The sequence below is a fragment of the Condylostylus longicornis genome, unplaced genomic scaffold (genome assembly GCF_029603195.1).
Source record: "Condylostylus longicornis isolate FDR11 unplaced genomic scaffold, ASM2960319v2 ptg000038l, whole genome shotgun sequence".
Lineage (NCBI taxonomy): Eukaryota > Metazoa > Arthropoda > Insecta > Diptera > Dolichopodidae > Condylostylus > Condylostylus longicornis.
This window is the reverse complement of record NW_026578007.1, coordinates 757610-776335: the sequence shown is the minus strand read 5'-3', so window position 1 is coordinate 776335 and position 18726 is coordinate 757610. Positions and strand designations below refer to the sequence as shown.

At 27.4% G+C, this 18726-nt stretch overlaps 6 protein-coding genes across 7 annotated transcripts in view; 3 read left to right on the top strand and 3 right to left on the bottom strand.

The window, feature by feature from the left end:
- Positions 1-4042: 4042 nt before the first annotated feature.
- On the top strand, positions 4043-6609 carry LOC129608920 (vacuolar fusion protein CCZ1 homolog). The gene is made up of 7 exons (XM_055520722.1): positions 4043-4596; positions 4656-4750; positions 4809-4896; positions 5171-5389; positions 5451-5626; positions 5688-5962; positions 6041-6609. Exons 1-7 carry the CDS (start codon positions 4519-4521, stop codon positions 6508-6510), a joined length of 1401 nt encoding a protein of 466 aa, XP_055376697.1. The 5' UTR covers positions 4043-4518; the 3' UTR covers positions 6511-6609.
- Positions 6573-9164, bottom strand: LOC129608922 (ragulator complex protein LAMTOR4 homolog). The gene is made up of 2 exons (XM_055520724.1): positions 8934-9164; positions 6573-6877 (listed from the first exon to the last, which is right to left on the bottom strand). The coding sequence occupies exons 1-2, from the start codon at positions 9077-9079 to the stop codon at positions 6709-6711; spliced, it is 315 nt and encodes a 104-aa protein (XP_055376699.1). The 5' UTR covers positions 9080-9164; the 3' UTR covers positions 6573-6708.
- LOC129608921 (heat shock protein 27-like) lies at positions 6959-8927 on the bottom strand. The gene has a single exon (XM_055520723.1). The coding sequence runs from the start codon at positions 7772-7774 to the stop codon at positions 7262-7264; it is 513 nt and encodes a 170-aa protein (XP_055376698.1). The 5' UTR covers positions 7775-8927; the 3' UTR covers positions 6959-7261.
- Positions 9165-10495: 1331 nt separating the features above from the next.
- On the top strand, positions 10496-12710 carry LOC129609331 (spliceosome-associated protein CWC27 homolog). Its single transcript, XM_055521300.1, has 8 exons — positions 10496-10618; positions 10678-10828; positions 10904-11101; positions 11154-11302; positions 11364-11410; positions 11465-11616; positions 11669-11909; positions 11966-12710. The coding sequence occupies exons 1-8, from the start codon at positions 10577-10579 to the stop codon at positions 12456-12458; spliced, it is 1473 nt and encodes a 490-aa protein (XP_055377275.1). The 5' UTR covers positions 10496-10576; the 3' UTR covers positions 12459-12710.
- On the bottom strand, positions 12478-13902 carry LOC129609332 (peroxiredoxin). The gene is made up of 4 exons (XM_055521301.1): positions 13460-13902; positions 13229-13379; positions 12763-13168; positions 12478-12671 (listed from the first exon to the last, which is right to left on the bottom strand). The coding sequence occupies exons 1-4, from the start codon at positions 13596-13598 to the stop codon at positions 12621-12623; spliced, it is 747 nt and encodes a 248-aa protein (XP_055377276.1). The 5' UTR covers positions 13599-13902; the 3' UTR covers positions 12478-12620.
- Positions 13903-15653: 1751 nt separating this feature from the next.
- LOC129609000 (neurexin-4) overlaps positions 15654-18726 on the top strand; it is a 37667-nt gene continuing 34594 nt past the window's right edge. For both annotated transcript variants that reach the window (XM_055520824.1, XM_055520823.1), the window contains exon 1: positions 15654-15889. In XM_055520824.1, the coding sequence (XP_055376799.1) occupies positions 15826-15889 (64 nt within the window). In that variant the 5' untranslated portion in view covers positions 15654-15825. The remainder of the gene's footprint in view (positions 15890-18726) is intronic.

Genomic DNA, 18726 nt, shown 5'->3' with positions numbered 1-18726 from the left:
TTGCGATTTAATATTAATTTAATATTTAACAGTTTTGTAATATTTATTTAGTGTTTGAGAAGGAAATGTATCCAATTTTCAGCAAAATTTTCAAATGTAGCCAATTTCGGCATTTTAGAAGATTTGAGTATCTTTGTATGTAGAAAATATTTTCAAAATTTTGTTGATTTTCAGTTGATAGTTGAAAAGGTAAAACATTAGTATGTATTTAGTAGCAAAATAAATTTTAATTTTTAATTAAAAGTAATTAAAAAACACTTTTTTTAATAGATAATAAATCTGTGTATGAAGCATATAATGAAAATTTTTTTTTATGGTAAAATAAAAGTAGTATAATATACAAATTCATAAATTTTTAATTTAAAACAAAGTAGGAACAATTCGCAAAATTAGTTCGAACTTTGCAGTTAATTTAAACGCTCTGGAATCGCTAATAAAAAATCAATTAAGCTGACTCCGTTTCTGGTAAATCCAAAGGATTTGATTCATCCCCTATACATGTTCGTATCCTTCCAATGTTTGAATTTTTCTAGTCTTCGCCACTATTACTAGGGTACCCATCACAATAGAATAAATCGACACTCAATGGAAAGACATTTTCATTTACTTCATAAAGTAAAAATGTTAAGATATCAATTAAACATAAATTTTTTTTTAAATTTTCTTACTTTTTTAAACTACATATATTATTCGGTTTTACTTTTTTAATAAGTTCATGTAATTTTTGGATCTCGATAGCAACGACTTTTTCCTAACGAATTCAGGTTGTTCGTGAATCATAATATCATTTCGGCGAATATTCGAATAAAATACTCCTGATTTTGAAAAAATTCAGGAACGAAGCAGTGTTGCTAATTTTACTACAATTATAGTTTCTTACTATACTATCATACCACTGCAAAACCATTCTTACTACTGTTTTGCATTTATACTGGAAAATATTATTTGTGGTGTTGTATAGATGCTCTGATAGCCTTGTTGATCCTCTTACTTCTTTATTTAACCGTTTATCGTTGGTGTCTTCTGCTTTTCCTTCAGCTTGGAAGTCGTACGTTGTTCCGGTTCATAAGAAAGGCTTACGTTCTTCGGTTAGTAATTATAGGCCTATTGTTAAGATGTCGGCTATTCGGAAGTTTTTTGAAAGTATTTTGGTTGATTACTTCTACTCTTTTTGTAGCCCTTTTATTCACTCCGGCCAGCATGGTTTTTAGAGGGGCAGGTCTGTTGTCACCAATTTGGTTGGGCTTGTCTCGGATACTATTAATGTTATGGAGGGGAATGGTCAGGTCAATGTTATTTTTACGGATATTAGTAAGGCCTTCGATACTATTCCGCATCAGGTTATACTGAGAAAGTTGGATGGCGTGGGTTTTTCTCTTCGTAGCTTGATGTGGATCTACTCCTTTTTGTTTTGCAGATTTTATCGGGTTTCTTTCCGTTCTGCTCTGTCTGATGTCTATTGTGCCGAGTCGGGTGTTCCGGAAGGTAGCCATTTGGGTCCCACACTTTTTTTAGTTGCGACTAACGATTCTTTCGTTCTGTTGCGGGTTCCGTGGTTTATAGTTTTGCAGATTGCTCCAAAGTTGTGAGGACGGTTCGGTCAGAGGTTGATTGTCTAGAGTTACAGAGGGATTTGGATAGTTTTTGGGACTGGTGTAGGGTCAATGGCTTGGAACTTAACATTGGTAAGTGTCGGGTCATGAGCTTCCCGCGTAGGCCAATTCTCGAGTATGCTTGTCAGGTTTGGGCGCCCTTTCGGATGTTTCTCGTATTGAATCTGTTCAGAAGAAATTATTGTGTTTTGCATTGAGGGGTTTGGGTTGGTCTGATCCTTTTAGGCTTCCGAGGTATTAGGCTAGGTTGATGTTGATTGATTTGCAGTCCTTGGGGGCACGTAGGGTTGTTGCTGACATAGTGTTTATCCTTCAGCTTGTGTCGGGGGCCATTGTGGCTCCCTATTTGTTGAGGCAGGTTTCTATTAGGGATAACGTAAGGAATCTTAGGTCTGTGGATTTGTACAATGTTCTCATCTTGTTTCTCTCTCGTCTTTATTTATCTATATTATCTATATTATCTATGTATTTATTGCCTGGTTGTTGGTTTTTTTTATCTTTTTTTTTTGTTAATCGTTATGGTTTTTTGTTGTTATTATTATTAATAAGTTGTGCTCGTCATTGATTTTACTTGCCCTTTTGTCCTTCCCTCTTTTTTTTCCTACATATTCCCTTTTTTTCCCTTTCTCTCCTGTAAATGACGACGCTGTTGCTTAATAACTGATAGTTGCATAATTGCGACTAAATGATGTTTTTATTTTGCGCCTGTTTGCGATATGCTTAATGCTTGATCGAAATAATGGATGTTTGGTATTTATCCTATCTACGAAACAGATTGATGAAATATCTTGAAATTTGATATTGGAGTTCTCGTTGTTACCGAAACTAGTTGGTTTTTTTCAGAGAATTCGGATGGCACAAAGCGAAATTCAATTAAGGACGAAATTTACTCTTTTCTAGGTATGTTTACTAAAAGCTTGCTAACTTCCTTAAAATTGGAAGAAGCGTTCAAAATGCATGTTCGTAATATGCTGTAACACTTTCACTAAACTAGGCCATATACAATGCGGTCGGTTATGTGCTGACCACATCAGATAATTTTTTGTTTTTGTTAATGATAACCTCAAATTACTACGCTAAAGCTCTCAGTACTACTTTTTTTTGAGAAAAAATGCTACTGAAAAGCAAGTTGAAAATAATAAAACTGGAACGAAGGCAACCAATCGGAATACTTCGCGAAAAAATTTAGCATTTTTAATTATATCCTTTAGTATTTTTAATTCATTGAAGAAGGAACATCTCTGTTTCTATTTCGCTTACACTCCCTAAAAAATCATATCTTAAGTAAGTCTCTTCCTTTGCTCCGAGCATTTTCAAACTGAAATTAATATTAAATGCTAAATGTTGTTTTTTTTCTTAGAAAATTACGTGCGCTATATAAACAATAAACAAGGAATATTTTGTTATTTTATTTATGAAATTAGTGCAGTTTTAAATAAAGAGTCGTAAAATATTTTATAATAAGTGCTGAGAAAAGAATATTATTTTATAAAAACTTATAAAAAAATTATAAAAAGCGAAAAAAAAAAATTGTTGTTCCCATTTGCATAAACAAATAGTTTTTTACACCATATACATGTGATTATTTTTCATTTCAATAATTAAAAGAAATATTTATTCAATATTGCTTTGATTATTTCAAAATTTGTAGTTTTATTAGGTTTTTAATTTTTTAAAGAAAACATTTGTTTTTGTTTTAAAATAAAATTACTTCGGACATGATATCATTTTCCCAGAACCGGATTTTTTTTAAGCAAAATGAGTTTGTGTTTAATAAAATGTAGCATACAAACAAATATTTTAAATTGATCTTTTTTTTTGTATAATTACAGTTTCTAGAAATGATGAAATGAAATATATTTTCTTTTATAGAATTAATATTTGGCTCCGATGCCGTTGAATTAAGTAAGTAAAATATTGTTTTAGAATTAATTAGTATGTGACGCTCAATTAATGAATTAGGTAGAATATGACAACATACCACCTACTTCAGTGAGTAATAACCATCATATTAATTCAAATTTGTTAAAATTTATACTGCTTTAAAGTAATTAAAATTTATATGCATTTATATTTATTGTTATTAGTTAATATTGTCTAAAGTTGTTCAGTAAAATTGTTAAACAAAACTGATAATATATGAATTTATAAAATTTTTTAACACAATATGTTCATTGTCGAGGGACATGAAATATTGTGATAAAATAAATTTATTCAAAGAGAAAAAAAATAACGAGTTTTGTTTAAATTTTTTTTCACAGATATCTAAATTACTCTTATTTTATAGACAAGAAAATAAAATAAATACGGTTCTATTATGATTTTGACAAAGCTCGGCGCAAAGAAATAGGCAACTAGAAAAAATTTGCTTCATTGTTTTTTCAAGATTTATCCTTCCTTTAGTATTTCTAATTCGTTGAGTCGTACGCATGGCTAAATAGTAGAGCAATATTACTATAGTAGTCAATCTACAATATACAATCTACTATATAAATACAAGCAATATGTAATGCTTACCAAATTTGCCTGTTTGTCATTTAGCAATACGGGGAACAATATGATTCTATGCGTGATGTTTGTACATATATATTATATTAACTGACTTAAAAGTAGAAATTATTTGTTGAACGCTGGAGAGGAATTTGTTTTCTGAAAATTTTCAATTTAAAGCAGAGATTAATTATAGATAATTATTAATTTGTATTATTTAAAGTTATAGCTAGTATATATTTTTCCACTGATCTTTAGTTTTTAAATTTATTAAAAGTTAATAAACTGATAATAATATCAATTATTAGTCGAGTTATTTCTAATTCAATAATAAAATTGAATATAAATTCAGAGTTATGTTTGATTACCCATTGACAAAAAATTAGATGCAATTTAAATACATTTTTATTTAAAAATGGCTACAAGAAAATGCGATTTATCTTTGAAAAATTTTTATATCTTCAATTCATTAATTTCGCATAAGGAGGGTGAAGTAAATAGCTCTTGAAATTGAATTTAAAACATATCAAATCTTAATTATGTACGTTACAGGAAAACAAAAAAGTATTGTTTTATTACCCAGCAACAGATGATGAAATTAAGATTAGAGATATTGGCTTAACTGAAGCCATTATCAAATTTACTGGGTATGTAAATTTGCGATTTTTGTTTTGGTAATCAATATCTTTATCTTTACTTCTTTAGAACATTCAATGCGGAAAGCAAAGCTTTGCACACACAGAAGACAACTCAACTCTTTTTTCAACCTGAAAATGACTTTTGGATGGTTTTGGTAAGTATCTTTATGTAACACGAATCTTTTTTTACGTAGATAAAGCAATAATACTTACATTAGTTTCATGAGAAATATTTTTACTCTTATATATTCAAATTTCATTAATTAAATAAGATCGTCGAAAAATTCATTCATACATGAATGATTTTATAAAAATAAGAATTTTTATAATCATAACAATTTTTTTTTGCTTTTGAATCTGTAATTTTTTTTCCATATTAGCCCATACTATGTTAAAAAACTAAAGCCATTTAATTTTTAATGCTTTTAGACTTTAAATGTTCCATACGAAGTCAGAACTAAAGAAGGTGCAGAAATAACGGATCACAGGGGTAAAGATGTCACAGACAAAGTTTTTAGAGCAGTATTACGTCAGAGTTATTTGATGTTTAAATTATTTGCTGGAACTTTTGCAATGAATTTTGTTGGAGAAACGGAAGACGAAAAGGCTGATACTTTAAGAAAGAAGTTGGATTTATTCTATTCAAAAGTATTTATCCATATTAAATATGTATAAAAAAAGTACAATCGGTAAATAATATATATTTTAGTATTTATTAACCCTAAAGCTTCCATCTTGTGATATAATTGATGTAGTAAGAAGCATACAGTATTTACCAGTAAAAAAAAATTTATTTCTTAGAATACATAATTTTATAAATATGATGCAAGCTACTTTCCCCACAATTGAACATTGTGTGTTTTTATATAACGATCAACTAATTTGGTTAGTTTTACTCTTTTACAGTTAATCTAAATATTTTAGTATTAATTGTATTAAAATTTAGGAGTGGTATAAATTCATCAGATCTGTATTCAGTTCATGAATATTTAGTTGGGAGCTTATTTCCAAAAGCATTTGAATCCGAAATACAGGGTGGTCCAATTAGAAGAAGTTACTCAATAGATTGTGGTCATTATGGCACTTTCTTAACAGGTCCGGAAAATTTTGATGATTCCATCAAAGCGCCAAAAATATACATAACTCAAAATGAAGAGTTGAAGTGCTTTTATTTGATAGTTTACAGAGCTCTAAATGGAACGCTATGCATTTTGATTGACGGTAATTGATATTAATAAACTTTACCTCGCGGGTTTGTTCCTAACAGTTGAATTTAATTAAACACAGAATTTATTTAAGGCAAGTCTTTAATTAATGATGAATTTTATTTGGAATTGCACTCTTATATGGGACCTCAACTATCGAGTATAGCATCAGAAATCGGCGAAACTTTTTCAAAAGGATCAAATTCAATATCGAACAAAGATTTAAATGAAGAAGATGCAGGTCCAAAGTATCTTTTTATAAATGAGTTGAATTTGCGTCATAAAGGTTCATTCAATTTTAATCAAAAAAATAGAGGAATGACAACGATTCCGAGAAACGTAATGAGTTTAATCGCTGATTTATATAACGAAAATGAGTTTGAGTCAAACGGCAAATTTGAAGAAATATGTTTCAAATCTATAAGCGACTATTGGATTGTAAAAAAAACATCTAATTGGAGACAATTCTATGTAATTATTCATAACAATAAGGCTACATTACTAGACATTACCAATGAAGCAAAAAAACTTTTCGAGCAACATACAAGCGATTTTTTCTTCTGAAAAGTATATGATTTAATATGATTTGTAAAAAGTTGCAAACCCTATTTTAAAAAATAACTTCATTTTTATTTTAAATAAAATTAAATATTTATTTATGTATGTACATTTTCTTTTATTTTTAGAATTAAAGCAATATTGTATGCATAATTATAATAATTTTAAGTAATTAAAAGTTAGTGCAGAAAAAAAATTATATATTTAAACAAGCAGATTATTTACTTCATTATCGGCTGATGGTATATAATTTGTATGTTTGCGTTTTACAACAATAATTTTGCGATTTGACATACATATTGTGTAGCTGTGATCATCATAAACTATCGAAATACGTTCACATCCATTTTCTGGCATAAACTCTTCATCGACGCTAAAAATAGAAAAAGATGATTAATTAATTTCCTTATACAGATATAAATAAATTTTTTGACGTTCGTTTATTATATTCACCTGCAAGTTATATTTAAAAAAAAAGGTTTGCTTTTTGCAAAGCAAAAAGATTAAACGTCAAGGTCACGGACATGTATATAAATAGTATGGCAAAAGTGCATGCATAATTATTAAGTAAGCATGCTAAATAAAGAAAAGTGCCACTGAATTCCAATTTTATGCTTATTTCGAATGTGTAACTTAAAAAAAATATTAATTCCTATCTTAAATATATATATACATATGTCTTTCTATCCCAACACAATATGTACTTCCTTAAATCACCATGTTAATTAAAAAAAAGAACGTAAAATCCACTTGAAATCTATTTATAAGTAAGTTGTTTGTAATTAGATGGGCCTGTATAAGTGATAGGTAAATATCTTTCTTTATTTTCCAAAAAATTTCTTTTTGGTGGAAGTGGAGGGGCTTTAATTGTTAGTATTCCGTCTGAAGATAATGAGCTTGTAATATTGCCGCTGTCTATATAATCTGGTAAAATATATTTGCGAACAAACGCTCTAGAAATATAGCCGTGGTTATCCGGACGTTCTTCATGCTTCCCTTCTATTATAATTTCATTGTCAAATGTTTTGACAGTTATTTCACTTGGACGAAATTGAATGCAGTCAATCGCTACGTGAAATCCATCTTTACCATAAACAGGATGAGATTCTTGATCTGAATATAATAATGATCTTGGTGCGTAGCGATCAAATTCTAAACCGTAGCGATCCCAATACCAAAAACGATCGAGAAAGTTATCAAATACTTTTAGTTCCTTATCAAAACGATCCAGATAGTTATCATAACGAAATTTAAACGGAACAAGAGACATTTTTAGCTTGAAATTTACAAAACTAAATAAAAGATTTTTCAATCGTTTTTGACGAAAGACGGGTACATACTGTTTTTCTTAAAATTTAATTTCAATTATTTAAAGGAAATAAAATATTATTTCGCTGCCAAAAATTATGCGCATTTATTTAATTTGAGCTAATCTTTTTTTCAATATTTTATTCATTACTTTCACTTATTCTTATTAATTCTGTAAATTATTTTTATCCTATATAGACATATATGACGTAATTTACTTCTTGGATGTGTTCCCAAAATTTTAAAAAACATAGCAAGAAGTCTTATATCTGCAGCATAAATTTTCTTGAACACAAAAATTTAAATTGAACTTAAATTTAATTGAACGTAATCAAAACGATTCTACATAAAACTAAAAATTTTAACAGCCTAACACTAATATGATAGATAGCTACTTGCCAAAATAACAACAAGCTTAGGGAGTAAAACCTTCCAATGTAATGGCTTTACAAGAAATCCACAAGCATTGAAATGCATTTGCTCTCAACATTTTTCCTCCGCTTCGCTAGAAGATGATAAGAATGAGTCAACATTGGAATTTTTACTTAATTTAATGTGTCCAAATGACTTCAGATTCCACAAGAACTAAGTGTGTAATTCTTTCTAACAATGTATTACTTAAGAAATGCACTTTCTAGGTTTCAAAGTTAGTTTCAGAAACACTTTCTGGATCATTGCCTTATTTGTATATTTTTAAATTATTTCTTCTAAACTTTTGCTTTTTAAAAATAAAAGGTTAAGTTAAGATAGATAATTTTTGCTTAAAAGGCTTTGATATTTTTTTTCTCATGCCCGATTTTATTATCTATTTGTTCAATCGAATTCTGTTGCAATTGGGCGATATCTTTTTCGCTTCACTGTATATATTCATATTCACGGAGATACAGTCCTATGTACATAATATGTTATACATATATGAGCTAATTGAAATTACACTTTATGTCAATTTTGTAATGTATTTTTGTTATTTTGGATTTAAAAATATATTTTATTATGTAGTTTCATAGCACAAATTTTACCACAGGAACCAAATTCGTTTTAGAAAGAAAATAATATTAAACTATTTTTCTTAGTTTTCCTTAAATAAAAAAAATTGTATTAAGTAGCTATTTTTCATGTACCTTTCCGCTATTTGTATCATTCCCATAATTATGTTTGCACTTCTTTCATCATTTTCCAATTCTCCACCAGATTCCAATACAGCTCCATCGCTATTTAAAACTAAATATCCTATTTGATAAGCTATTCTTTCTAACGGAGGTAACATTTTTATTTTTTAAATATATGTATTTCGATGCGAGCATTACAATAAAACATCCATAACGTACATATGTTTCTACGCATAATAGACGTACTAGATTAGGTTTTTTAAATCTATTGTGACGACAGTGATACTCCATATTATGACAATCATACATTTATATTCCTCCCATTATAGTGTTGGTAAAGGTTTTCAAAACTGGTTCGGCAAAAATAATGGATATTATTGAGTTTTGATGAATTTTTTAAAATTTCCTAGCACAAAAAAGGGTAAAAAATAGAAGAAAAATATTAACATAAGCTCCCTTTACGAGACAACGTTAAATTTTAACTCAAATATCTTATTGTCTCGTTAAAGTTTACTGCTGTTGAACTTTTATCTTTCAACAACACGATTCATATTAATATAAAATATGTAAAGACAATTCTCAAAAAGTAAATATATGGTATAATAAATTAATAGTTAGATACTAAAAAAGCTAGTATTTTTACAAACTTATGAAATACATTCCTATAGTTTATTATTATTTTGCTCTTAAGTAGTTAAATATTTTTTTTCCAACTTAAGGGTTTGATAAATTAAATATCTTATAAAATAATTTCATAATTTTTTTGAGTATAGGTATATTTGAATATAGGTATTTATTGAAATTATGTGTATTATTCTTATAAAATTTAAATATATTATAAGTATAATACACATAATTTCAATATACAATATCCAAAATATTAAATTTAAATCCTTAAAAAAGTAACTACAAACATTAGAGTATTTTCAAATATTTTTTTCGCACTTTCACCGCAGAAGTTGATGAATGTAAGTCGGCTTATACCCTTATTATAATCGGCCAAGTGGATGTCTAGAAGAGTCGAATGGACTAGTGTGATCGGTAAATGCTTTCATTCAAAAATAATAAGGTTAACAATACACATATGTTCATTGTTTTTGCTCTTTTGCAACGATTGAATTTGCTTATCCCTCAAGCAATGTCGGGGTTGTTCTCTATTAATTTATATAGAATGCTCGAATTGCTTTTGGTTCGTTTTTTTCACGCTTAAGTTAATATTAAACAATCAATTATTTTTACAATAGTTTGTAGAATTTTATGAACTTACTTTACAGATAGTTTATATTTTTCCCTTATATTTAACACTTATGTATTAATTTTATTTTTGTTTTTATTCGCCGCGCTTGCAATACAGAATTTTCATTCGACAGAATTGAGAGCTCATTCGCCTAAAATTTAGAATTTGCCAAAAATTATAATATCAAAACTTCATAATCGCCAAAAATTCCATTCGCCGACTATTGAAGGGCCTTAGAATGTTTTCTTTACTACGTTGTAAAAGTTATTGTGAATAATGAATTGTATCTTGTTTACACAAGTTAGAGTTCAAGAATTATTGTGAATTTGCTTAGTCTGTTATGTTTATTGTTCTGTAAGCATTAAATTAATTTGTCTATAATTTTTTATATTTTGGTGAAAACAATTAAATTTGAAATATGAGTAACATATATATTCAAGAACCTCCAACACTTGGAAAGGTAAAATCTAATAAATAGGATATAAAGAAATACAATGACAATATACTTATGTCTTTCAGGTTCTTCTAAAAACTACTGTTGGTGATATAGACGTAGAACTTTGGTCTAGGGAATGTCCAAAAGCTTGTCGTAATTTTATACAACTATGCATGGAGAATTATTACAATGGGACAATTTTCCACAGAGTTGTCAAAGGATTTATTGTTCAAGGTTAACTTACTAAAATGAATTAAGTATGGAGGTATCTACCTATCTACATTTTAATTTTTATTTTATTTAAATTAGGTGGAGACCCAAATGGTGATGGCACTGGTGGTGAGTCAGTTTATGGTGTTCCTTTTAAAGATGAATTTCATTCCCGACTTCGATTTATCCGTAGAGGATTGGTTGGTATGGCAAATTCTGATAAAGATGATAACGGTTCTCAATTCTTTTTTACTATGGGTCCTGCACCTGAGTTGACTAACAAGCACACTCTTTTTGGTAAATGAACGTTTGCTTATTTTGTGTAATGTTAATTGATCTGCATTTAAAGGAAAAGTTACTGGAGATACGGTATTCAATATGCTAAAACTTGAAGATGGAATGGTGGATCATAACGAAAGGCCGATGTATCCTAACAAAATCCTTAAAACAGAAATCCTGAATAATCCTTTCAACGACATTGAACCCAGAGAAAATATGGTAAAATTCATGTAACAAAGATACATTAAAATTATTGCAAACTATGTAAATCTTTTTATAGGTGAGGAAGGAGGAAAAAAAAAAGAAATCCAAAGACAAGGGCGTAAAGTAGGTAACTAAGAATATTCTGAAAGATTTAAAAAAAGTGTATTTTAAATTTAGAAATTTCGGACTGCTTTCTTTTGGTGAAGAAGCAGATCAAGATGAGCAAGAGACTGCTTCTTTTGTACAAAAATTATCAGGTAAGGGGAAATCTACACACGATGTTCTTAACGATCCAACACTCAGTAAAAAATCAGTTCAAGTTGTAGAAGGTAGGCTTATTATGCCGAAAAATTTGATATATTTATTGAATTAACTATTTAGATCATGAAAATGATCAAGGAGAACTATCTGATATTGAAGAATTTGAAGACCGAGATAATCTTGACAGTAAAGAAAGAACAGAGAGGGTTAAAAATAGGCTTAATATGCTTGTAACAGCTAACAAAGAAAAACAACATAAAAAAGTTAATATTGAAAAACAAATGATTAAAGATTCTGATTCAGATGATGATGTATTAATGCCGCTAGAGGAAGAAATGAAAAACAAAATGAAGAAAAAAAAGTTAGTGTAACTATTCTTACATTAAAGATTCATTTAAATTTTTAATACATTTTTAGACAAGAAATCATGGATGAAATTCTCTTATTAAAAAAAAATTATCAGAAGGAAAAAGATCAAAGAAAGTTTTTGCGTGAAAAGGAATTGGAAAATGATTCTAAAAGAAAAAAAGTGGATGAAATATTTCGGGAATACAATTCGGAAAGAGAAAAGTATTCTAATCTTAAAGAAAAGTTACCGAAAAAAGGAGCTACAAGAGAAAATTTTACTTTAGAATTACTTTCAAAGTTCAAAAATAAATTACAAAATCATAAAAACAGTTCAATAAATTCTGTTCCAACAAAGGAATTAAGTGAGGATATCATAGAAAAGGAGATTGAAAGTGATGATTGGCTTGGACATACATTAAAGTTTGAAGATAATATTCCTGTTTTGGCAAAAGATGCCTCAACAAAATCAGACGATTGGTATGATGTCTACGACCCAAGAAACCCATTAAATAAGCGAAAAAGAGGTGAAGATAAAAGAGATACAAAAAAAAATAAACGCTAGTAAAAATATAGAACCTTGGGGTTTTACCAATAAAACAGGGAAGTAATATTTTTTTTTGGTAATAGTTACAAAATTAGTTTTATTTCAAAAAAACAAGAGAGGTAAAAAGAAACTTAATGAAACCCTAAAAATAAGACTTAATTTCAAATTGTACTTGATAACTTAGTTGTTTTTTTGAAAATACTTTTTCTTTTCTTCTGGATTTGGAATGATCTAAAAATAAATAAAAAATTAGTATATGCCAAAATCAAATTAAGTGATCTATATTTTTTATTAAGGAAAAAAGAAAAATGCAATGACTTACAGTATCGCTTCCTGGCTTCCATCCAGCAGGACATACTTCGCCATGTGTATCTGTAAACTGAAAAGCTTGAACTAGACGTATAGTTTCATCAACAGATCGTCCAACAGGCAAATCATTCATTGTTATTTGCCTTAAAATTCCTTTCTGATCAATTATAAATAAACCCCGGAGAGTATGACCCAAATCATCAAGATAAACGCCATAGTCCTTGGAAATTTTATGATTTAAATCACTTAACAATGGGATTTTTATTTTTCCTAACCCTCCCTCTTTTCGTGGAGTATTAATCCAAGCCAAATGTGTAAAATGAGAATCAACACTACACGCAATCACTTCTGTATTTATATCTTTGAAATCCAAAATTCTCTCTGAAAAGGCTAAAATCTCTGTTGGACAAACGAAAGTGCTAAAATTTTAGTATGTATTTTAGTAGGCATATTTAAGAACTAAGTTAAATTTTAATTACAAATCTAGAGGATAGAAGAAAAATACAACATATTTTCCTTTATAGTCCGAAAGGGAAATATGTTTAAATTCACCATTGATTACAGCAGTTCCTTCAAAATAAGGGGCAGGACGTGAAATCACAGCTTTAGTATATTGTAAATTATGTTCGCCTATTTTTCAGTATATAAAGTTTATAACCATTTAATTTTTTTTCGATATTAATGTTAATTACATATGTATGTACACAAACCTTTTGGATCTCCATGAGGAAACACATCTTTCCCTGAACCTCCAAAGGAATAACACTGATTATCTTCAACCAGTGCTCTAGAATAGTTTAATGTTTGAACAAAAAAAACAAACAGAAGGTTTATTCTTTTGGAAAACATTATAATTTCATGAGATCTTTTTAAATAATGAAAATCGGAAATTCGAACTTTTACCACGTCACTTGTTTTCCAAAACAAAACATACAGAAAACTGGAGGAGAATCTGCTAGTCAATACAGTATTTCTACTTTTATCACAAAGGGTTTTTGTTATCAAACAAAGTTAATAGATAATAACTAAATTTAACTTCGCAATGTATTTCAGGCCTCGCGGAAAAGCTTCCCGGTGATATTTTTCCCCTTTCTTTTCTAAAATGCTCGAATAAATAAAAAACCAAACAAATACACAAACGTAAATATCTGACAGTAAGAATGTCAACCAAAACTTATTCATTTAGGAAAAAAGTTGCCATATTATATATTGCAACATGTTTACCTAATATCGGAGCAACAGCGATACAAAATTTTCTGCTAAACAAACAAATTTTTAGCTTCTATGAGAATTTTCATTCTCAAAAGCAAAATATACATAACCCATAAATTTCAATAAAATTAGAAACTCGTTAAGAGGAAAAGGTACAAGTCTATTTTGTATATTTTTCTAAAAGAATTATAGCATTATAGGTACTTTCAAATATTCACCTATGACTACAAATTTATTATTTTAATTAATAGTTTTCCCAATAATTTCGATAAAATTTTGATCTATTGAGCATAAAAATGTCAAACCGTATAGTTTAATGTTCATTCATTTTACAAAATTCCAAATTAATACCGGGGAGGGGATGACATTTTGCCTATCGCATGCGGCGTTCACTTTTGAGTTCATGTTTGCAGTTTTATTTCTAAGTTAGAAATAAATTTAGAAAATTTTGAAATTTAACTAAAACTTCTTGTCAATTAAGTTTATCGTCAAACTAGTTATAACAAACATAAAAATTCCACCGGAATTTTATACAATTTCTCTAAATAACATTATGTATGTAATTGTAATATCATAATTTTCATTATTGTTTAATAAAAAACACATATTTTACACTTTTTAGCTGGTTCACAAGTCCAAAGACTGAGGGTCTTTTGGTTAATACAACTACAATTATCTAATGTATTATGGAAATAAATGAGTTTTGAGAAACTTAAAATTTTTTTTTTTTAAATTTTGGTTTCATTTTGTATTTTTTTCAGCTATTTGGAAAAGATATTTTGATTTGGAAAAAAATATTTAAGCGTGTTTTGTGGCAAAAAATATAGTAGTAAAACACTTAATTTAAAAGAAAACTAATAATTTAATGTTTCATATATTAACCTGGCACATAAATTTTCACCACAATATAAAAATTGATAAGATTTTGTAATACTCCTATTGTCATAAAAAGTTTCATGTTCAAATATTCCGCAAATTTTTTACGCTCTCAATATATTAACTACACTACAGTACAATGTTGCCAACTCTTTCTTGCTCAATTTACAAGTTCGAAAATTCCTATTTTTTTCCTTTCCAAACCTTATTTTTCCCACATAATTTCCCATAGATTTATTATCTATACGCATTGCACTTTAATACATACTATTTATATTAATACATACATATTTATTCATTTAAAAATCCAAAAATATTCCATTAATTCAATTGCATAACTTAATTAATAATGATTATTTAAACAGTATTACACACATATATATATATATATATACTATTCAGTTTAAGAGCTTCAAAATAAATAATAGAACTTTTTATTTTTGATCAAGTGTCAAAATAGCATTTAATCACAAATAAAAAAAATTAAAATGAGTAAATTAGGGAAAATAAAATTTCAATGGAATTTCCAACGATTTTGGCCTTTTTGCCCTTTTTTCCTTTAAGTTTTAAAATTCCCTAAAAATTTATATATTTATAAATTTTTTTATATTTTTATATATATATTTTATTTATTTCACAAGACGAGCGTAACTGCTCATATAGAATATATAATACGATTCCATTTGTATAAATTCAAAATATCAAAATGGGAAACTTTCCACAATTTGGCAACACTGGTAGATTATAGCTACACGCAAATTTTGGTTTTATTTCAAGTTTCAGTTGCAAAACGAAATTGAAACGCGACGTGTTTATTAATTTAATTTAAGTAAATCATTTTGTCCGTGTGTTGTTAATTAGTTAAAAAATATTATGTACAATTATCTTTAAAATTTAGTTTGAAATTAAAAGTGTGAAATAAATTAAAATAAATATCTTACTTATACTAAGCGTGTATTTATCACGCTCAATAAACAAAAAAGAAAAAATGGAAACGTTCATTAAATCTTTATTTGTGTATTTTATTATTTATACTATCCCAGTTGTAGCAGGTAAAATAAAACTTCAATACACAATCATTAAAATGTACTTAAAACTCACTAAATCAAATGGTTAAAAATAAGTTTGAGAGATGAAGAATTAAAATAAAAATATGAAAATTAAAATAATAAATTTTTTGTAATATCAAAATAACTTGCCTATTTTAAAAATTTGGGCGTGTTCTGTTTGGAATTTTTTCTTAGTTATTTCGATAAAAGAATAGTTCAATAGAGATCTTGTCAACAGAATGAATCATCACCTATAGTAAAAATGTCATGAATGATCTTATGTTGCTTAATGCTTTATATTAAATATAAAAATATATTTGTACTTATAGGAGTATATTATTATTTCAAAATAATTTGATTTGGTTGAGCTTTGTTGATATTATGGCAAAGCTTCATATTTCCGATTAACTAATTTTATTCTTTTGTACATTAAACCGAGGCAGCATATATGTATGTATATTATTCTTGTATGAATGAAGTTGTTAATTAAATACCAAAATTTTGAAAAATTTCTAAAACATTACAAACAACTAAAAATCTGTTTTTTTTTTCAAGAAAAGCCAGTGCAATATTTGTAAAGCTTATATAAATGTTATTTTACCAAATTGCTAACTTTGACTGTTTTAAAAACGAACACATTACTTTTGAGTTTTTGAAATGCTTTGAGATACAAAAGTATAAAGAAAGCAAAATACAATTATTAACTAAAAATATTGAAATTAAATCAAAAATAGAAATCGCAATCAGAACTTTATTTATTAACTACCTTACTAGTTTATTATAAATTGGACTAAGTAAACTAAACTGAAATTTGTAATAAATGGGTCGATGATAATGAGTCATTTTCCAAACCGGAATTCTCAATTTTTTAAATTAGGCATTCCATTTTTCCAATAGACTTATTCGATTTTTCTATTCGATCTAGTAATTATGTATATATACGCACATAATTATAGTTATATACATACATATATACTTAATTATCAGTATAAAAATTATATTATGTAGCTTAGTTTAGAATAACTATAAAACAAAATATTGTTTATAGAAATCCTCGTAATTTTATTGTGAAACATTTGTATTTATTATTATAAAAAACGATTTTTTTTGTGTCGTTTATAAAAGTTATTTCCTTAGTTTCACAAATTTTTAGAATATTTATTATTTCTTACTAATTTCGAGATTTACGTCATCCTCAGGAGGTAATCTCCCTAGTCATCCTAAGGAGATTACCGCCTGAAGATGAGTAGGGAGATTACCTCCTGAGGATGTACGTCATATCCTTAAAAATTTAGTTTTCCTAGTAAACTTAATAATAGTAATTAGTACAATACTTAATCTCCCTGATCTCAAATCGTTATTAACATTTCAAATCAAGTAAGCAAAATTTTTGGTTGGCTTTAGTAAAGCCGGCTTTAATTCAAGTAACGTTTATATAGACATAAAATAGACTTCAAGTATGTACTCTTGAAGCAGCTATACAGAACATTATACAAATTTTTAATCTTTAAATGAAATTTTAAGCAATGGATATAGCTCTCATAAATTCGAATGTTTTTACACCAACTTTTATGAAATGAAAAATAAAATATAATGAAAAATAAATTTTGTTTTTATCAAAATAAAAATAAAATTCTTACCTAAACTTATTTAAATTTCATTTCAATTCGATGTTTTTGATGCGATCCTTTGTTTACAATATTTTGTTTCTTGCCTACAAAACTTTTATAATCATCTATTTCTTAATAAAAATAAGCAGGCGAAAATTAACGGCTTGGAACGAGTTGAATTACTTATAAAGTAGATATGTATATTTTGATTGAAATCTAAAATTTGTAGTATTGCAATACATCTATAAAATTTTACTAGAACAGTGCGCTGATAAAGAGTAAGAATTCATAATCTTCAAGTATATAAGTACTTGTTTTTTTTTACGGAAACTGGAAAGTGGAATTCAGTACATAGAAAATTCGATTGAAGAGCGTTGCAGTCTTTTATTCAATAGTTCTATAAGACATTATTACTTGAAATTTAATCACATTCCGAAATATAAGTAATTTGAAGTACTTTCACTTATTCGGTACTCACAATATTATTTACATAAATTCATGCTATAGATATTGCGTGATGCCCTCTGTAAGTTGTAATGAAGTCATACTGGCACAGATTATCGTAAATATAAAATATATTTTCGAGTAAAAGTAATTTTTATATAAATAATACAATATAAATAATAATATTTTCTCATCAATATTAAGCCATAATTAAAAAAAATCAACTGAATTTGTGTTTTATCAGTAATCTTTTTATTATTAGAATGAAAAATTAATGTTTTAGTTATTTTAATAATTTTTTCTTTTGGTGTTAGTGTTTGGTCAGAGGATTTTATTAACAGTTACATTTATTGATTTTATTTTCATGCCGTTATTTGTGCGTGAAAAAAGGCAGTATATACATACATATATGTATTTCTTGTATACATATGTTTGAAAATAGGTATAGGAAAATAGAATAGGAAAATCTAGGAATGTATTCACTCTTGCAATTAACTTTTTCAAGTTATGGACCTTCAATAAATACTTTTTTATGTTATTAGATCATGTAATCCTATTTTTAATAAAAATGAGTTTAAAGATTTTGACAAATTAAAATAGAAATAAATGTAAAGTTCATATAAAATTTTAATTATTTTTAGCTCAAAAGTTTATGTAAATAGTTATATTTTTCACAAAGTGATAAAATGAAGTGTAAATGCTGAGAAATTATTTTATTATAAGCATAAGAAATTGTTTTAGTTTTAATAAAATAGTTTTTTTAGTTAAGAAAAAATTCTTTACTAT

Coding starts and splice junctions, on each gene's coding strand:
- LOC129608920 (XM_055520722.1), top strand. CDS start 4,519: ATGGCTACAAGAAAATGCGATTTATCTTTGAAAAATTTTTATATCTTC. Junction 4,751..4,808: donor GCCATTATCAAATTTACTGG/GTATGTAAATTT, acceptor TTACTTCTTTAG/AACATTCAATGCGGAAAGCA. Junction 5,627..5,687: donor TATAACGATCAACTAATTTG/GTTAGTTTTACT, acceptor ATTAAAATTTAG/GAGTGGTATAAATTCATCAG.
- LOC129608921 (XM_055520723.1), bottom strand. CDS start 7,774: ATGTCTCTTGTTCCGTTTAAATTTCGTTATGATAACTATCTGGATCGT.
- LOC129608922 (XM_055520724.1), bottom strand. CDS start 9,079: ATGTTACCTCCGTTAGAAAGAATAGCTTATCAAATAGGATATTTAGTT. Junction 6,878..8,933: donor ATGATACAAATAGCGGAAAG/GTACATGAAAAA, acceptor TTCTATTTTTAG/CGTCGATGAAGAGTTTATGC.
- LOC129609331 (XM_055521300.1), top strand. CDS start 10,577: ATGAGTAACATATATATTCAAGAACCTCCAACACTTGGAAAG. Junction 10,619..10,677: donor AACCTCCAACACTTGGAAAG/GTAAAATCTAAT, acceptor TATGTCTTTCAG/GTTCTTCTAAAAACTACTGT. Junction 11,303..11,363: donor TTGAACCCAGAGAAAATATG/GTAAAATTCATG, acceptor ATCTTTTTATAG/GTGAGGAAGGAGGAAAAAAA.
- LOC129609332 (XM_055521301.1), bottom strand. CDS start 13,598: ATGTTTTCCAAAAGAATAAACCTTCTGTTTGTTTTTTTTGTTCAAACA. Junction 13,169..13,228: donor TTCTTCTATCCTCTAGATTT/GTAATTAAAATT, acceptor CTAAAATTTTAG/CACTTTCGTTTGTCCAACAG. Junction 12,672..12,762: donor GGAAGCCAGGAAGCGATACT/GTAAGTCATTGC, acceptor ATTTATTTTTAG/ATCATTCCAAATCCAGAAGA.